General features: G+C 43.7%; 1 protein-coding gene across 2 annotated transcripts in view; it reads left to right on the forward strand.

The window, feature by feature from the left end:
• The window catches only part of Adamtsl1 (ADAMTS-like 1), a 462,751-nt gene that overhangs the window by 311,015 nt on the left and 131,347 nt on the right, over positions 1-20,389 (forward strand). For both annotated transcript variants that reach the window (XM_005388722.1, XM_005388721.2), the window contains exon 16: positions 13,981-14,191. In XM_005388722.1, the coding sequence (XP_005388779.1) occupies positions 13,981-14,191 (211 nt within the window). The remainder of the gene's footprint in view (positions 1-13,980; positions 14,192-20,389) is intronic.

Genomic DNA, 20,389 nt, shown 5'->3' on the forward strand with positions numbered 1-20,389 from the left:
AAAAAGCTTCTGCACAGCAAAAGAAACAATCTACAGAGTAAAAGGAAAGCCTACAGAATGAAAAAAAATGCCAACTACTCCTTAAGGACTAATATTGAGAGTAAAATTAGACTCCCCCTGAAATAAAAGACCCAATTAAATTGACAAGTGAAATGAGGTGATACTTCACAGAGAGAAGTACAAATGGCCAGTACATATTTGAAGAAATGCCAACATTGGTAGCCATTAGAGAAATGCAAATTGAAACAATACTGAGATTCCATCTTACTGAGAGAAGAACAGCCATCATCAAAAAATCAAATAAGTGTTGGCGAGGCTGAGGGGGAAAGGAACCCTACCACATATTAATGGGAATGGAAACTAGTATGACCACCGAGGAAATCAGTATGGAGATTCCTCAAAACAACTGAAACTAGAAATTTCATTTGACCCAGCTATTGACCTTCCAGGTATCTTCCCAAAAGAGTTAAAGACTTCATATTATAGTGATTTATACATACATATGTTTATAGCAACACAATTCATAAAAGCTAAATCTTGGAAGCAGGTGAATGGATAAAGAAAAGATGGTATTTATACATAATGGAGTACTACTCAGTCATAAAGAAAGATAAATTTGAGTCATTTGTAGGAAAATGAATGCACCTGTAGACCATAATGTTATGTGAAATAAATGTGCTACACATGGTTTCTCTTATAATGAGAAACTCAGGGTACAAATAAGGGTTAGCTTTCATTATCATTTACTGCCTTAGGCTAATTCCTAAGTATTTAATCATTCTTGGTGCTATTATGAATTTTTTCCTAACTTCTCTTTTAGTGGGTTCATTATTAGTGTAAAAGAATGTTCTTGATCTTTGTGTGTCGATTTTGTATCCTGCTACATGACTGAATTTGGTTATATACGAGTCTGGGTAGATTTCTTAGGGGTCTTCTATGTAAAGGATCATATCGTGCAAATAAGGATAATCTGACTTGCACATCCCTCATTTCATTTCCTTGCCTGACTGCTCTTGCTAATGTTTTGAGTACTATTTGAACAGGAGTGGTGATAGTGAACATCTTGTCTTGTTCCTCATTTTAGAAGGAAAGCTTTCAATTTTTCCCTTTTAATATGTTGTTGGCAGTAGGTTGGTCATAAGTGGCTTTTATCAGATTGACATAAGGTCTTTCTATACCCATTTTCGCCAGTGTTTTTATCATGAAAGGATGTTGAATTTTGTTAAAGGCTTTTTCTGCATCTGTTGAAATGATCTTGTGACTTTTGTCATTGCTTCTGTTTATGTGATGTATCCCATTTGTTGATGTGCGTATGTTGAACCATCCTTGCATCACTGGGATGATGACCACTTGATCATAACGTATGATTTTTTCATTACTCATTACATCCTGTTTGCCCATATCTTGTTGAATATTTTTGCATCTATGTCCATGAAAGAAATTGGTGTAGAGTTTTCTTCTCTGTTGGATCATCTTCCAGTTTTGGAAACAGGAAAATGATAACTTCCAGGAATCACTTTGGGAGTGTTCATTCGCTTTTGATTTCATTAAAAAGCTTGAGGAGCATTGGTATTAGAACTTCCCTGAAGTTTTAATAATATGCAGTTTAATAATATGTATCCAGTCTTGCCTTTTCTTAGCTGGTAGGTTTTTTTTAATTACTACTTCAGTTCATTGCTTGTGATTAGATTATTCAGAGATTTTAAATTTTGCTTCAGTTTTGGCAATTTATATGTATTTAGGAATCTATTCATGTCTCCTGAATTCTCCAGTTTATTGGCATACAGTTTTGCAAACATCTGTTAATAACCTTTTTTTATTTTGCCCATGTCCATTGTGATTTTACCTTTTTCATTTCTAATTCCATTAATTTGAGACTTTTCTCTGTTATTTTGATTAGATTGGCTAGAGGGTTTCTTTTTGTTGTTCATTCTTTTTGAGAACTGACCCTTCAATTCATTGATTCTTTGCAAATTTTTTTATCTTAATTTCCATTGTTTACTGCTCTGATTTTATCATTTTCTTCCTTCTACTAGCTTTGAGTTTAGACTCTTCTTGATTTTCTAGGACCTTGATGTATACCATCAGGTTATTTATTTGAGCTCACTCTGTTTTTGTGATGTGGATATTTACAGCTATAAACTTCCCTCTTAGGACTGCTGTCATTGTATTCCATAAGTTTGGGTGCGTTGTACTAGCATTACCAATTAGTTCTAGAAACTCTCTTATTTCTTCCTCAATTTTTTCTGTAACCCATTGTTTAGTTATGTGCATATTGTTTATTTCCATTCATTTGCGTACTTTCTGTGTAGGCAGATAAGAACACAGGTGTTTGGGATGGCGAAGGGTCCTAGAGAGATTTGCGCAGGTGAGCGAAGACTAAAGATACTCTTTAACTGGCCCTGGCCTTTGGATATTTGCCCTTTCACATGCTCTGTGAAGGAAGGAGGTTTAGAGGCAAAGGTCATGCTAGTAATAAAGCAGTAAATGTGTGTCTTGATATAAGTGTTACTGTTTTCTGGAGCTATTCATAAATTTAAAAATAGCAAAAAAGGCCTGACAGGAGTGGTTTGTAATGCTAATAACCCTGGTTTGTTTATTTTATCTCAGCAGTGATTTAGAAGGCGAGGCAAACAGGCAGGGCTCACACGTTCACTTTGACCACACTGCTCTCAAGTGGAAATGAGTGCTTTGCCACCTCAGGTGTTTGGTAATCTTGGCTGTAACTGTTTTTATGGATCCAAAACCTCATGCCAAGCCGGCCGATCTCCAAGAGAAGCATGGCTCTATCTCTCGTTTCCTGAGCCATGCGAATTACTGTTTTATAGACAGCCCTGATTCTCCTGGTGCTAGTTATCATATCTGCTTTTAGTTAATTTTTGGCTTCCAGACATATTTTTGCTCTCTAATGTCTCACATCTCCCTTGATCTTTTATTCTTTCTTGGCCCCTGTTTAAGGGCTTTTCTAAAATACAGGGGTTGTATGGAAGGAATAGCACATCCATCTGCCGTGGGCAGTGTAACGGCTTTCCTCCTAATCTTTTCTATCTCCCCCTTTCTTCATCCCTTCATGAGTCACTCTTGGGTCCTCAGTGACCAAGCAGGGTGAAAACAATACCCTGAGTTCATGTCCCAGCTTTGGGAAGTCGCTTGTTTCTCTGAGCTTCAACTTGCTTGTCTACAAAATGGAGATGTTAGCGCCTGCTGGTTACTGCAGAGTCGGGAGGACTGAGTGAGATCACAGGCCAGGGGTGTCTGGGATTGGCAGTGGGTGCTATGGGCACAGTGCGGATGGGCACAACACTTGTCTCATGAACTGGTGTAGTCCCCGTGGCTTTGCCAGGCAGCTGAGCAATTAACTCACTGCTGTTTCCTACCAGTTTCGCTGTGCCTGCTGGGTTTTTGTCGGTTCTTCCCGTGTCTGCTGAGTGCATCCTGCCGGTGGTTAACACCGTCCCCACTTCTGTGTTCATCACAGTGCTTAGCAGGGAGTGATTAGCAAGTTAAGCTGAGCATGTTAAAGTGCGCTTCCCTCAGTCTCTGTAACCAGTGGTCCCCTTCTCTGACACAATCCAGGAAGCCCTGTCACTCCACTCTCCAAGCCACTGTCCCCACAATAGTTCATCCACTCACCAAATACTGCCTGGGTATGCGGTAATATCAGCTCATGTGCATGGAGCCCTTTGTCTGTGCCAGGCACCACCTTCCACCCTTAGCATAGAAAGTCCTGCTTAAACATCACAGAAACCCCATGCAGTAAGTATTGCTGGTATTTTCATCTTGAATGTGAGTTCGTTGTTAATTCCCAAGATTGTTTAAGCAGAGGGTGGCAGACAAAACTCATTCATGAAATAATCTGATCTCAGAGCACAAGCGCTATGCTATCCCACAGTGCGTCCCCGAGCTGTCGTGGTGCTGGAGATGTGGAGATGAGGAAGGGTCCTTGCCACCCTGGTGGAGGTCAGGGGGTGGGGGCAAAAGACATCGTGAGAGGCGGTGAGAGGAGTGGAGTCAGCCGGAAGTTGAGAGTGAAGAAGAGAAGTGCAAAGCTGAGAACAGGGCAGCCCGAGACTACGCCAGAGACGCATTTCGGATTCCTCTGTGCGCAGTGCAGGGCAGCCGCAGAGTCGAAACCCGGGTGACGGAAAGCCGGAATAAAGTTCTTCCATGACCCCAGTTATTTTGAAATAACTTCAACGTTTTTTTAAAAGTTACAAAAATAGCACATAGTGTGCCTTAATACTCTTCATTTCTCTAGTTTTAATAATTTTTAACCATTTGAAAATAATTTCGGTTTTACCCCATGTGTCCTAACAACTCAGTGTTCATTAGCCAAATAAATGGGTGCTGTCCTCGTAAACACAGTATGACCCTAAGAAATAACGCTGAGCCGGTGTCTCTTGCTAAGCCCTGGGCTCCGTCCCAGTTTTGCCCGCTGTCCTGTGATGTCCTTCGGAGGTCCAAGGTCACAGGCCATCCTTACCTTGTAAGATGTGCCTCAGTTTGAGTTTGCCTGCTATTTCCCCAAGATTTTGGAATTTCTGACAGAAGTAATAGAGAAATAGGACACATTTTTTTTAGTGTATTGCCTCAGAAGAAAAGCAGTGGTGATTGGCTCTATTTCCAGTGTTGTTAACTCCTCTGGCTTGGTTAAGACGATATCTTCTGGCCAGGTTTTACTGCTGCAAAATTTAAAAATATGTTGACACTTATTAGTACTAAGTATTTTATGAAGAATATCTAACTCCATTTGTGCTGCTATAACAGGGCAGCACAGATCAGGTAATTTATAAAGAACAGAAACTGTTTTTCGAGGTTAGGCTGTCCAAGATCAAGACACACGCATTTTGAGAAGGCTGCTTTCTGCTTTCAAGATGGTACGCTGAACACCGTGTCCCTCAGAGAAGAAGATGCTGTGTCCTTCTGTGGCAGAAAGCTAAAGAGCAGAAGAGGATGAATTCCTTCAGTCAAGACTTTTTAGTGGCATTAATCCATTCCTGACGGAAAAGACCTCATGACCTATACATTTCCAAAAGCCTACCGCCCAGCACTACCTCCCCGGGGATTAAGTTTCCAAAGCATGGATTCTGGGAGACACATTAAGACCCTAGCAGGGAGATGATCTGATCCTGAGCAAATATCTGAGTAAATATCCCCTTCACTCTTTCACCCATTCAATTTAGCACCCCTCAGTGATTCTGACCTGCATCGTTCCTTATGATGGTTTCCCAATGGTAACGTTCTAACTTCTATCTTTCCTGGTAGACTATCACTAGGCATTCTGCTGTGGTAGAACTTTGTCTTCTCATTTGTTTACTTACATAGTTATATTTTACTCCAAGTTAGAATCTATTACTATCAAATTGCCCCACATGTGGCCAGCAGAAGCCCTTTCAAGCTGGCTACATGTTCTTTTGACAAATATGTCATCATTCTGTGATACATTTCTGTTTTCTGTAGCTGTAACAAGATGTTCCAGGTTCATTTCACTATGTCCCAGCCCCTGTCATGGATTCAGGCATTTCTACAGAGACTGGTTACTTTTGCTAGAGAGTAGAACCAAATTCTCTACTAAAGAGATTCCAAGGCCTGGTACTTGAAGTGCTTAATACTACTTGAATATCATTGTGTCTAGGCTTTTCAGTGGAGAACTGGGAGTACTCTGCATGTATATGTATGTTTTTATATATTCATTTATAGCTGTTGATATTGTCTATCTAGCTACTTAAAGTCACTTGGGTTCGTATACTTTTCAATACCAATCCAATTCTACAAGGATTATTCTACTCTGCCTACTTTACATACTTGTAATTCCATTCAGTGACAATACAAAATCTGCCTCACATTATTTTTCAGGTGTTTATTTATTTGTTTGAGTCCCAGCTACCCTGACCGGGTTGCTGAACCCCACTGCATGCCAATGGGCCGCCCCCCACAAAACCTCATGCTAAAGTTCATCCCCTGCAAAGGAGGAGGAAGAAAGGAAGGAGGAAAAGCCAGCAGGAAAGCTGAGCTCCGAACACGGGATGTCCCCACCCTCCTCCGGGACCAAAGCTGAGCCCTGGCCATGCTGGCTCTTTGCCGCTACTGAAAGCTCAGCTCTCAAAGGAAGTCTTTAATCAGAGGAAGTAATGTGGCCAGATTGCATTTGGACTGACATTTTGACAGCTGTGGGCTGTGGACAGATTGGAGACCGGGAGATGCAGAGATACACTGGGAGCCAGGAGTAATAGTCCAAGAAGCTGAAAGTGGGATGGGTCGTAGACAGTGTCTCTTTGCCCTTTGTTAAACTTTCCAGGGTTGGCCACATTCAGTGATTACCCCTTTATTATTGTGGGACTGCTGTCTACCTCCTACCGCAGAGGCACTCCCAGGGACACACATGTCTTTGAAGATCTTTAAAAAATCACAGAACAGAAGCAGTGGTTGGAAACATCAGGCTCAAGGGTTAAACACAAGTTTAAGGAATGCTCTTAACAACAACAAAAAAAACTTGCCTTTAAAATTACTGAATAAAGAAACAAGACCACTTTTTTGCAAAAGCTAAGGTAGAAAAGGGTTTGGGGGAATAATAGCTTGGAGAGGGGAGAGGCGGCTATCAGAAATTTTGTGCATTTATACCAGCAATAAACAGCTGAAGGAGGGACAAAGAGGAGAAAAAACTCATTACTGTCCCTAAAAGAGTAGGGGAGAAGAACCTGGGGGACTCACATAGTAAACCCTACTCAGAAGAATGCAGAAAGTCTTCCTTTTGTATAGTTAATGCAAACAAGCTGCTGAGAAGGGCCAGTCACTGTGGATCCTTGATCGCCCACGTTAACTCCTATGTGTGCCTTACGAGAAAGCACATCTCCTGGGGAGACCACACTCTGCCTTTTCCCACTGGCTGCCCAAGACCACTGCTGCTTCTCTGAAATATGAGCTGCTAGAAGATGCACGACCCTAGTGATGCTGGTGTGTTTGTTTCTATTATTAAGAAATCCGTCATTTTGTCATTTATCATTTTCTGAAGCTCTAAGGAAGCCTGGCACTGGCCACTCAGGTCACCTTTGTTCTGCTGTGCTCTTTATCCTGGCCTGAAGAGAAGGTATGATGTGATACGCATGCAGGAGCCAGGCTGCGTTTGCTTCCTAATTCTCTTGTTTTCTTGCAGTGTGACTTCAGACAGATTAGCTACTGCTTCAGGGCCTCTGTCAGCTCACCCTGTGAAATAGGAAAATGGATAATATCTAAGTAGTAACTATATTCATGCATGTATCCCACATCCTGGGTGAACTTAACCCTTAAACTGGAAGATACAGGGCTGGGGATATAGCTCAGTGGCATAAGTGCTTGCCATGCAAGCCTGAGGTCACGAGTTTGATTCCCGGTACCAAAAAAAAAAACCAACAAAACAAAACTGGAAGATACAGAACAGAAGCTGGCAAATCCACTCTCCTAGTCTCTGTGATAGGGAACAACTCCATTTTCAGTGCCTTTGTGTCAAAATCACGACAATTTTGAGTGTGATACAGCTGAAATTGACATCAGGCATTTGAGGCCATGATTTGACTTCTCCAGGCATCTGCTCCTTACTGCTAAAATGTAGGTGAGGATGTATCCATCTCATGCAGCTCTACAGAGGACCAAGGCCATGACAAGGCAATGCACACAGGGTCTGGCTCATGGTGAACACTACATAGATTTAATAAGGTGTTCTTAGTGATCATGTGAGGCGTGTGCGGTCACACAGCGACTCACGGCAAAGACGCTTAGCCCAGCCTAGGGCCAGGGGCAAGCCAGATCCAGCCGGGGGACAAGACCAGCCCAGTAGTCTGGACCTCGGGCAGAACTCCAGCACTGTTAGGGAAACAAATGGGAATCAGGAGGCCAGGTCTGATGTCTAAAACCCTGTAATAATGCAGGTCAACCCAACCACACCTGAGCCTAGCAGAGGGCGGGAAGCGTAACTCCAGCCGCTAAGCTATAGGGTGACCCCTGTCCCCTACCTGTCCGTGGCCAGGAGGTGGTTGTGCTGGAGCCAGGCAGGGCCAAGCCTGAAGGTGCAGGGCATCAGCTGTGATCTCATTCCACGTAGCCTTTCTTACAGCAGGTTTTGACAAAATGGGAAGAGAAGAAAGCCAGGGGAAAGAAATAAGCTTTTTAAAAAAATAATACTGGGTAAACCAGTCTGTAACACCTTGGCAACTGTGAGGCTAGACCCTGGAAGCTGAAGGGAACCAGAGCCCTCCGGGTTATCACCCTCATTGTGTGCTACCATGATCCTCAAGCCAGAACCACTGGGCAGATGTGATTCAGAAATCAAAAATCTCTGTAGTTTAGAAAGCTGTTAAGATGATGAAGACATAAATTGAATAATATGCCTAACATTTTCTGGGGGGGAAAGCCACACTCTGGTAGGCTAAAATTGCTGCAGTAAAATGTATAAATATTTACATGAAGTGAGTTCAGCCTATCAAAGGCATGTCAGTTTAAAACCAAGTGTGTCACCGAGAGAGCTGACACCACACTGAGGAAAAATGTACAGTGCTCCGAGATTCTGAGATTCTGAAATTAGGCGTGAGCAGCTGCTTAAAGGCCACGGCTGAGATGCTGAGCAGTGCAGTGACTAATCCAAAGGTGCAGGCGCAGTTCACTGGAGATTCGACTCGGTTTGACACAGCGCTCACAGGCTGACCGTCTGCTGTGTTCCCGGCCCCGTGCTACAACCCAGTTATAATGACTTAGTTTTCTGGGGCCGTAGTAACAAAACAACACAAATTAGGTAGCTTCAAACAAGAGAAATTCACTGTCTCACAGCTCTGCAAGCTAAAATGAAGCCCAGAGCCAAGGGCTTGGCAGAGCCACGCTCCCTCTAAAACCTGAAAGGCAAGGCCTCCCTTGCATCCTCTTCTTTGGGCACTCACGGGCATCCTTGGCGCTGCTTGCTTGCAGTTGCATTGTCTTCACGTGGCATTCTCCTTGCACGGCCCTCTCGCTTATGCATGCACCAGGCCCATTGACCTAAGAGGCCTCTGCATCAGCACCGACCCTGCTTCTGTGAAAGGCCACACTCTGAGGTCCAGCGTACGACTCCAGCATACCTGTCTGAGGGACACAGGTCAACCCATTGCAACTGGCAAGCCCTAATGGATACGGCCACATGTCCCCAGTGAAGCTAACAGTAGAATGCAGCTAGTGAGATTGTAAGTGCATTGAGAATTTCCAAGAGAGAAGTATTAAGGGGACTATATGGTGAGAAATTTTTACCCAGTTAATGGTTCCCCTGAAGAAGTAACATTTTAAATGGAGATGAATACATGAGCGAAGTCAAGCAATCAAAGGGAGAGAAGAGTTTCTAACACCCTCACTCTCTGATGCCCAGACTAGAGCTCCCGGCCTCCTCAGCACTGGGCTTAGGCAGAAGCCAGGCCAAGAACACAGGGGAGTACTCTGACACTAAAGCTTCAGTGAAGCCCCAGCTGGCTCCCCCGGACCAGCAGCGCCTGCCTCAGAATCACCAAAGGCACAAAAGCAGGAAAACTGCAAGACCGTGACCCACAAGTCCAACCTCTATGCAAGGCAGAAGTAGCCAAACGTCTCTGCTTTCCTTTACTGGACCTAAGTCAATGAAAATTTTTTGACTCAGAATCAGCAAAGTGCTTAAATACATAGATAGTTCCTGCTGACCTCCTTCCTTGGGAATGTGTAATGTTCTTTTACCAGGGTAGGCAGAGGGATCTGTTCTGTGAGTTTTCTGAGCGGTGTTCAAGTGGCCTCACAGCTGCCAGAATGCTCCTGCATCAAGGACCTCGTGGCTGAATTTCCACCAGCAGTGAGGGGCGGGTCATGGGAGCGAGGGTAGAGAGCCTGCGCTCTGACACGCTTTGACCCTGGAGCACCACTAGCCGTGCAGGCAGCATCTTCAGCCTTGGGGTGGTTGGTGGATTGTGTCATACGTGCGACATTTTAGTGTTTAGCCTAAAAGCAAGAGGAAAAAAACCCTTTTTTGAAGCATAACTTGGAGAAAAGTACACAGGTCCTACAAATCAAGTTTGGTGGCTTTTTGCAAAACCAACCCAGTTGCAGCTATGAGATCTAGGTAACATCCCAGAAGCCCACCCCACTGCACCCCTCCTCTAGCTCCTGCCTGCCAAAGCTGACCAACATCCTGACTTCTAACACCAGGAATTAGTTTTGGTTTTTGAGCTTATATAAATGAAATGAAGCCATATGAATTTTTCTCACTGAGGCTTTGTTCAATCATCTTACGTTTGTTAGATTCACCCATGTTGTTGCTTGTTGCTATAGTTTATTTTCATTATTTTATATAGTGCTGTATTGATATATTATAATTTTCTATTTACCCAACTGTTAATGGAACATCTGGGTTTTTTCCCAGTCTGGGCTACCATAAATAACGCTGCTTTGAATATTCTTTTGTTAAAATCAGTATGTGTTTGTGACACACATTGCATTTGTTGGGGGGAATTGGTCCATACACATATCACCTTTTTTTTCCTTTCTTTTTTCTTTTTTTTATTTTAAAAATGAAAGGAGGAAAACATTAACGGACAGACAACCTTTTACAAAATAGCAAAAGAACAGTACAGACAGTACAGAGTTACAAACAAAGTGGTAGGGAATTAACAATGCTTGTTGTATTACATATTGATATCTTCACAGTGGTTTCTCATGAAAACAGATAGAGACGTGCAATACTGATCAATCAAGGACTCCACATATCACACCTTGATGCTTTCAATTCCCCTGCTTCCCATCCCTCCCGTCTCCCCATCCCAGACCCCTTTTTCATCTCACGAAGTCTGTCTCTCTGATTCCTATATCTGTCTTTTATTTTGCTCTCTAAGTTTTTTATACTTCGAGTCTCTCATACAAGAGAAGCCATGAGATAGTTTACCTTCCGTGTCTGATTTATTTCACCATGGTCTCAAGGTACGTCCATTTTCATACAGATGACTCAAATTTATCCTTCCTTATTGCTGAGTAGTATTTTATTGTGTGTATATATTACCAAATATTCCTGTATATGCTTTTGGGTAAACATGAGCATTGGGAAGGGTACACGTTCGCATGTGCTAGTTGTCTACTGCTACATAATAACCCCACCAGAAAACACTGAGTAGCTTATCACAGCAATGACCATCCTCTCCCACAGGAAATGTGAGTACGCAATGTAGGAGCAGCTTGGGTAGGCAGCTCCAGCTCACGGTCTTCCCAGAGACTGCAGTCATCTGAAGGTTGGCTTGGTCTGGGGACCGTGCTCTGAAGGTGGCTTGCACGTGTGAGGGGCAGGTTGGTGCTCACGCTGGGTGGAGGCTATAATTCTCCTGCAGTGGACGTTCCTGAAGTTGGTCTGACTGTCCTTGTGACCTGAGCCTGGCTTCCTCAGCACTGAGTGAGCAGACACTGCGCTTTGTGGTCCAGCCTTGGAAGTCATGTGGCATCACTTCTGCTTCATCCTCTTCATTGAAAATGAGCCTCTCAGTCCAGCCCAAAACGCCAAAGGTACGAGACGCAGAAAGCAGAGATCAGCAGCTCAGGATGCGGCAAGGAATGTGTTCACCTCTCTTACAGCCATGTTAGCGTCACCACGTTTAAAGCTTGAAATTAATCCTGTGAGAGATCTAAAAATAAGAGAAGTATATCGGAATTCACACAGCACTCTATGAGAAACACACTTGCTTTTTGTATTTATTTAAAATTTTGTGAACGCCTACAGCGGAGTGTTCAGGGTATTCCCTGGAGGCAGCATGGTGCAATAAGGAGGACAAAGCCTTGAAGTCAGACATACCCAAGTGCTGGTTTGCTGTTTTGTTTTTCTGTTGTGGATTTTTGGCACTGGGGACTGAATCCACGTACATGGTGGGTAAGCGCTCTGCTTCCGAGCCACATGCCCAGATTTCCAAAGCTTGAATACTGGTTTGGTTCACTTGATTACTCATTATGACTGCCCAGGCAAGACAGTCTCTTAGATTCTCCCATTCCTTCAACTGTGAAAACCAAGGGAACCTACATCTCTAGGAGTAATTAAGTGAGATGATTTGTCTACATGCTCTCTATGATGGTAGATTCCTTCCATCTCCTCATTTATAAGGAATGTATTAACCATCTGCATTACCTAGGAAGTGCCATGAAGGATAAACTTCAGACATTTATAGGGAAATGGATGTGACTTGAGGCCATACTTGTAAGTGAAATAAATCAGTCTCACATGTGTAAGCATCATGTTGTCTCCCTAGTGTAAGAAGCTGAAAGAGTAAATAAGACCCAAAATGTATAATAGATAATGTAAAATGGGAAGAAAATGCTCAAAAGGAAAGAAAAACTGGAATAGGGGAAAGGAGAAAAGAAGAAAGGGGAAAGGAAAAATAGATAAATACATCTATGTGTCAAGATAGTTAAAATAATTATACTACTAATTGCTGTTAGCTCACTGAAAGGAAAGGTTTATGCCTATATTGTTTGATCATTTTTCATGCCTATATCTTGTATTACGAGCAACTACTTTGAAGACAACAATATGCATTGTACTAACCATTGTTACTCTCCTACAATCTTTTGAAATTTATACCATTGTTTCTATTGTTTTTCTTTTTTAAAAAATCTATTTAAAAAAAAGAAGTGCCATGACAAACACTGTGAGTGACACAAGAGTGACTCAGACATGGGCCCTACCTTAGGAGAGATATACCCTGGCAGGGCCTTGATACACAGAACTGTACTACTCTTGAGAAAATTATCAGTTTCTGGAATAGGTCTGAACTCAATCTTTTAAATACAGATTGAATTTGAGAGTGTGGAAATGGGAGAACTTTTGAGGGGTAAGGAAAGAGGAAACGTATTCCAAATCAGGCTCTGGCTCGTACAAAGACCAAGTTAAGAAAGCCGTGAGGCATTTCTGAGGAGCGATCCACCGCTGCTGTGCCTACACACACTGCAGCTGAAAGGCGGTGTGAGAGACGGGTCAGCAAGTACACACGTGTCAGAGCCAAAGGAAAGCATATACTGTTTTTCAATCTAATGCAAATCATGAAGCCCAAAGATTTTTTAAGCCGTTTTCTGAGCGAGCTATAAAAGCTGGGCAGACTTAGCTACTGCAGGGTCTATTGCCACAGTTTTCTTGGTTAAGTCCTGTTGGTCGAATCCTTGTGCCTTGAATTATAGACGCAGCTTTGTGAAGCTGATCATTAGAGAATGCTCCTGACTCAAGCAACTGAGTTTCGTTGTTATCGTTCTCACTGTAGAGACCACGTCCATGGCAAATGCAGTGGGGTAGTTTTTACAGGCCCTTTGCTCCATGTAAATGTGCTTTCCAAGACTAGGCCCCTCGGAACTGGCCGGGTCAGGCACTTAGCTCATCTGTGAATTGGACTTCTATGTCTAGATAATGAGCTGCTCACTCCACTTACTTCCTTTCTGGAAGACTGATCTATTTCGCAGCCTCCACTTCTGTGACATTGTGCAGTCCCAGGCAGTGATGATATTTATACATAAGACAGAGACATTTCTATGCTATGAGGCAAGTTCGAGGGAAGTAGAGCCAGTGACCTTTCACTGTGAAGCCAGAGAATAACAAGCATAAACTCTTCGGTCTCACGAAGAATGGAGGCCACAGAAATTAGCAGAAAGATTTCTGCTCTCGACCCACCATTCAGCGTGTGATGTCCAGACTATTTACATGCACAGCTCATGTCCTGCCTAGCACACCACCCTTATTTTGTTGTAGCTTCTGTGTTCCATCAAAGCAGATGGGATTGTGACCGTTACTGGTGATTTTTACAGGTCAATGTTGGACGTTCCGTGCTTTCTTCTAAGTGAATTCTACAGTACAAAAAGGGAAGATGGTGCTAGACTTGGGATCGATTTTTCTAGCCAGTCTTGGGCCACAACTTCCCACATTCCAGGCAGCACCTGAGTTCACAGGGCGTGTTCTCTGCCCTGGAGCTGAAACAGTCCTCTTCTCTCGCTTCTTCTCAGGTGGGAAACTGGCCAGTGGAGTCCGTGTAGTTTTACCTGTGGGGTTGGCCTACAAACCAGAGACGTCTTCTGCTCCCATCTGCTGTCCAGAGAGATGAATGAGATGGTGATGCTGGCTGATGAGCTGTGTCACGGCCCCAAGCCCAGCACGGTGCAAGTGTGCAACCGTTTCAACTGCCCCCCGGCCTGGTACCCTGAGCAGTGGCAGCCGGTAAGTCCTGAGCGTACTTGGGATTGGAGCCTTTGTTTACAAGAGTGGTTAAAGCATAAAGATCCTTCTTAACCTGCAGTTTTGCCCCATTAGAGGAATGTTCAAGAATTTCTCATTCTTCTCTTGTTAGTGCTCCCCGGAGCTTATTCAAATTAGAACTTTAAATTATAAAAAGCCTATTCTTTCTTTTTTTTGAGGAGGGGGATACTGGGAATTGAACCCAAACCCTTCGCACCTCAGCTGCACCCCAGCCCTTTTTATCTGAGGAGAGTCTTGCTAAGTGGCTAAGTTGCCCAGGCTACTTGTGATCCTCCTGCCTCAGCCTCCCAGGGTGCTGGGATTATAGGTGTATACTACCAAACTCAGCCCCATATTTTTTTTTTACTGTACCACACCCCAATGATCCCCAAAAGCAACTCAAATAACCTGTCTGTCAAGTGAAGCATGTTTGTTACAAAGCTTTCACCAAGGTATGGAAAGCTGTGTGTCTTCATAAAACTACATTTGTTCTGATTTGATGTATTTCCTAGTTTTTGCTGTTTAAAATTCTAGAAATAAGGTAATGATTTTTTACACATTATCACTTACATAAGTTAGAGATCCGGAGTAAATTTCAGATGTTTGTCTCGTCTTGTTTTTCTGGTTATCTGGGCTCTGAAAGTCTAGAAACCACGGTGTGAAAGCAGGGCTTGGCGAACTGCAGCCCACAAATCAAACCCGGCTTCCAGCCCTTCTTACAAATAAAGTTTTATTGGAACACAGCCACATGCATCCTTTTCCTTGTGGTCTGTGGCTGCTTCCACACTACAAGGGCAGAATTTTGTGGCTGTGACAGATACCACATTGCCTGTCCTTACAACAAGAAGGAAAGAAAGTTTGCTAAAGGTACACCAAGGCGTACGTTACAATAATAAAAACACCGCTGTTCTATGGTTACAGCCTACATCCTTAGATTCATGCATACTTGTCAAACTTTACACCTGCTTTAAAAACACAGATTTTAGATTGGGGGAAGAAATCTTATTTTGCAGTTTGCTGCTCATTAGGACATCAAACATAGCTTTAAAATGACAACAAAAGCCCCAGACAGTCAGCCTGAAAGGTGGCGGGCCTGTGCATCCCTGGCTGAGTGAGACCAGGTCTTCCTCTCGAAAGCGTCTCAGTGGGAGGATGAGCCATGTGCTCACTTGTCTAAGATGGCGAGAGGACAGCATCTCTCATACCTTTGCCTCAGTGCCCAAGGAGAGGCTGCTGCTTCCACGCAGCCAGGGGTCCTCGGTGCTCTCTTCCTTCTTTCGGTTCTTCCCCCTGTCCAGCATGGAGCTGCGGTTTAAAAAGCACTCAGAGAATCAAATAGTAACACAGGAGCAAAACACCGAGGGACACTTGGCCCTTCATGTCGTTTCCACATCTGCAGGCTCAACTGACCACCCCTTAAATACTCTGTAGTTAGTTCTACAACGGTTACCTCTGCACCAGGTAGACTTTTTTCCTTGACTCTCTAGAGAATGTAGTGTAACCACTATTTATAGAACACTTACATGGTATTATGTATTGTAAGTAATCTAGAGATGCGTTAAAGTACACAGAGTAAGTTATATGCAAGTGCTGCAGCATTTATAAGTTACAAGAGACAAGCATCCATGGATTTTTGATCCTGGAACCAAATCTGAGGAAGATCTTGAACTCCAATCCCTTAAAGATACTGAGAAATAGCTTTATAAAGAAGCATAAAACAGGGGCTGCGGATTTAGCTCAGTAGCACAGCGTCTGCCTGACAAGCGTGAAGTCATGAGTTCAACTCCCAGTACCGGAGAAAAACCAAAAAACAGAAAAAAATAAAGCATAAAACAGCTAGAAACAGACATCACTATCTATTTCCATTTAGAGCTTAAATATATAGCTAAGTTCATCAATTCCAAAACACTGTGTGATAGTCTGTGGAAGTCAAGAGGATGGAATACACTCTGAACCTACCTGTGCACCCGTCTTAGCTCACACCTAGTTGAAGTTTACTCACGCAGCAGTTAGTGAAAAACAGCTTTCATTATCCTCGTTGTAGGCTTCAGGAAAGTGAGATTCACACAGCTAGCACTTTTAGAAGTGCCCATCAGCTGATTCTGTGTGACCTTTCGCACTATTGCTGTGTGGCTGAAAGGGCCTTGGGGATCGTGTATGGTGCTCATGTTGTACAGTTGACATAACCACAGCTGATGTAGTCTCGTTCAAGACCATGCAGCCTGGACCAGAAATTATGAAGTTCTGGCTTTGTGTCTTACTGATACGTTCACTTGTGGTCATGGGCCATAATATTGTCCTAGCAGTGGGATTCTGCGAAATGCCACCCTCCTTGCAGTAGCCAGGTGTGCTCCTGAGTAATGGTTTTGATCTGTGGTGCTTTTGGGATTTTCAGTGCATATCTGTATATCAATTGCCACTACCACCAGCCCCATACCCAGTGTCCTGCTGGAAGCAGCAGAGTCCCCAAAACTCACTTTTCCATTTTCCATCTTTCTTGGGCCCAGAAAGGCATGAATTTCTTTTGAAAGGTTTTTCGATTTCTTTCCACTAGCATGAACCCTTTGGGAATGGGACAAGTTTACATCCATTTTTCAGATCAGGAAACATATACTAACTTTATACTTTAATATGACTATACTTTAATAGGACCTTTGAAAAGTATCTTCTGGGCTGGGGATTTAGCTCAGAGGCACAAGCACCTGCCTGGCAAGCTCAAGGTCCTGAGTTTGAGTCCTGATGCTGAAGAAAAAAACCATAAAAAGTATCTTCTTTTATTTCTGATACACATTTATGAAAAATATTCAAACATGACCAAAAAACAGAGAACATAGAAAGTGAAAGCGGCCAGTGATTGGTGCAGATACAGGAATCCTTGGTCACTTACAGGAATCGCTCTAACCTAGAAGGAAACAATAAACTATTCTCCCATGTTTCCTAGAATCCTACTTCTCTCATTAAGCTTTGTTAGGCAAAATCAGCAATTACTAACCACTTGTGGAAAAAGAAGAAATCTGATGTCTTTAACTCTTTCCAGAAAAGAGAAGTATAGCTGGGTCAAATGGAAATTTTACTTTTAAGTCTTTGAAACAATCTCCATACTGTTCTCAATGAGTGGTTGTGCTGGTTCACATTTCCACCAGTAATTACAATGTTCCCTTTTCCCACGACCTCCCCAGCCTTTGTTGCTTTTGTGTTTTGATGGTGGTTATGCTTCCTGGCGTAAAATGCACGTATGACCGTGTTTACAGTAGCAAAATTGGCAACTGTCAATGATGCAAGCAGCCTAAGTATGATGGGTAAAGAAAACCTGCTGTATTCATATAATGTAGTATTATTTGGCCATGAAGCAGGATAAAGTCAAGAAATGTGTAGGAAAATGGAGAGAACTTGAGACCATAATACTAAATGAAGTCAGTCGGACACAGAAGGTTACTTATCCATAGTTTCTCTTCTATGATAAACCCAAAATATAAATAAAGAGTAAAAGAAGGCAAGATGGCAGGAAAGAGGGAGAGAGACTTCCTGGAGACAGGAAAGGGAACAGGGGAGAAGAACAGGGAAGAGGAGAAGGAAGAAAGGGTGTAGAGAAATGACCAAAATGCAATGGCTGTGTGTACCAACTGTCCAAAATGAGTATTATTACTATAGATCTCAAACATATACCAGCTAAATGAAGGGAGAGGAAGTCAGTATCTATGCCTTGTGCGAGGACATCAGGAGTAGGTGCAGGCGTCCCAAGGCCAGTGATGGCGGGCCTTTCAGAGCTTTCCGTAGCACATGTGCCATGCCTCCTATTTGTTTTGGCTTCTCAGGACTGGCGATTCAACCCAAGACCTCCCACTGAGCTATAACCCCAGCCTGCCTTTTTCTTCCTGTGAGACAGGGTTTCACGTAGTAACTAAATTGCCTAGGTTTGAACCTGCCTCAGCCTCCAGAGGGCCAGGCTGACAGGCTTTGCCACACCACCCCTGGTTTACAGCCCTCTTTTTACGTGAAAGAATAGGAGACCGGGGTTCAAATCCTCCATTTAAAAACAGCCAGCACCGACGAGACACCGGCCTAGCTGGTGGGAGAAACACCTGCTTGCTCGTTGGAACACTGGGTCACCGCTGACCTCACCTGTGCTTCTCTTTCCTGGAAAAAATCATTGATCGTGTGAATTATCATCAGCTGCACAGAAACACAACACCCTTAATTCTCTGAAGAGCATTTGCCTGACAAGGGGCAAATACCCAGTATTTATATTCTGCAGGTCTGGGGGTGAGCACACATAGAGTCCAACTATTTAAGTTTTTGTCTTAGAGACAATTAAGCAGAAATAAAGCAGATTTTTTTTTTTTTTTTTTTTTTTTTTTTTTTTTTTGGTACAAGGAATCAAACTCAGGACCTTGTACTTGCCAGGCAGGTGCTCTGCACCTGAGCTACATCTTTGGCTCTAAAGCAGAGATCCAATTCTAGCTTTGGTTGTTAGGGAATCATCCTTATTTCAGTTCTACCTCTTCATATCTTATCCTCTAGTTTTTTAGCTCTGGTTTTATACAGAGAATTCTTTTACTCGGTATCAATTTAGCTTTCATATGTTGTTTCTTTGAACACCTATGACTTTTAAATTCAGATTTTTCAGACATTCGTCTCCTGCCTCTCCCCTGATTTAAGTGCCGCCGCCTCATGTCGGACTTCTTATCCATCCCCGTCCCGGGTGTGCCGGTCCTGAGAACTAGGTGCCTGTGGATGAATAAGAAAAGTAAAGAGACAAGAAAAACGAGAGAGCCAAAACTCTGAGATCGGGGCGGGGGGGCTTCTAGCCTCTCAGACTGCCTTGCCTCCTATACCAAATTCCGTCACCTTTAATTGAGCGAGAACCAAGGACGCAGCTAGGACAAATGGGCAGATACCAAACATTTTAGCAAGGATAATTAAAGGATCACCCAGGACAGGCCTAGAATCCCAGCACTCAAGAGGCTGAGACAGGAGGATCATAAACTCAAGGTTAAACAAAGCATTGTGTCCTCAATGTATTCTAATCAAAGAATGTCCTTCTCCACAGCCTCAGCCTTATCCTTCTCTTTGCCCCCCACGGTCCCCTCTTCCTCTGTGACACTGGCTACAAATGAGTTGTCCTGCACCCTGTGAGGGTCACGTTGCCCGGAGGGTCACGGGACTGTGACTGGGAGCTGGTGTTGTGTACACTTGGGTCCTGATTATCTTCTGCTGGCATGTTTCTCGGGGGCTCCCCGAAAGCTGTATAATAGAGCCGTCAATGGCTGGGTCAGGCCCTCGTCACTCTGACACCTGCCCCGCTCCCTTCCCATCAGGGTCCCAGGTTTGTCATTCCTCCAGCAACTTGCGCCTGTCCCAGCCCAGCAGAAAGCCTCCCTCCTTTCCCAGGACGCCTCAGCCTCCCCACACTCAAACCTAGGGTGCTCAGGGTCAGGGCTGCTGGCTGAACAGCTGCACACCTTCCCTGGACAGGCACTGTCTAGTGACCTCTGAGTCAACCCCGAGGGCTAGTGAGGAGAACCAAGGCCCAGTGGAAGCCTGTGACACCTGGAGCAGGTGCGTAGAGTGAAGGGATGGTGCGGGAGGGGCACCTGGCAGGCTCCCTTCCTGAGCACCTGCATTTCAGAAGCTGCAGCTTTAAAATAATAATAATGATAATAATAATAAATAATAATGATGATGATAATAATAATGATGATGATGATAATAATAGCCGCAGAGGCATTAATGATACCTCCAGCACAGCCCTAGGCACATAACGTATTTAACTCTCCAATCCTCATGCTCCAGTGTGACAGTTACTAACATGATCCCCATGTTCAGACGAGAAACCTGGAGCACTGTGAGGTCAGTGTGAACCCCAAGTTTGTGCAGTAACAACCTTGTGAGGAGCAAAGCTCAGGGGGCGCGCACACCCAGATCACATGTAGCAAATGGAAAGGGGCCCATGTGCTTCCAAATCTGTTCTCTTGTCAAGGCTCTGACTTAACTGCATGAGCAAAGTTCTTTCGCTGTGTCAGGTAATGTGTTCATGGATTCCAGACAGCAAGGTACCTCTGGGGTTGTCACTCAGCCTACTCCTGTCTGCTCTACTGTGGGCCTGGCTGAGCATTTAGTCTTGACACACAAGGTCCTCGTGCTACTGGCCCTCTCCACCTCCACTGTCCACGGCATCAT

Source organism: Chinchilla lanigera, unplaced genomic scaffold (assembly GCF_000276665.1).
Source record: "Chinchilla lanigera isolate Chin_1 unplaced genomic scaffold, ChiLan1.0 scaffold00033, whole genome shotgun sequence".
In the NCBI taxonomy this organism is placed as follows: domain Eukaryota; kingdom Metazoa; phylum Chordata; class Mammalia; order Rodentia; family Chinchillidae; genus Chinchilla; species Chinchilla lanigera.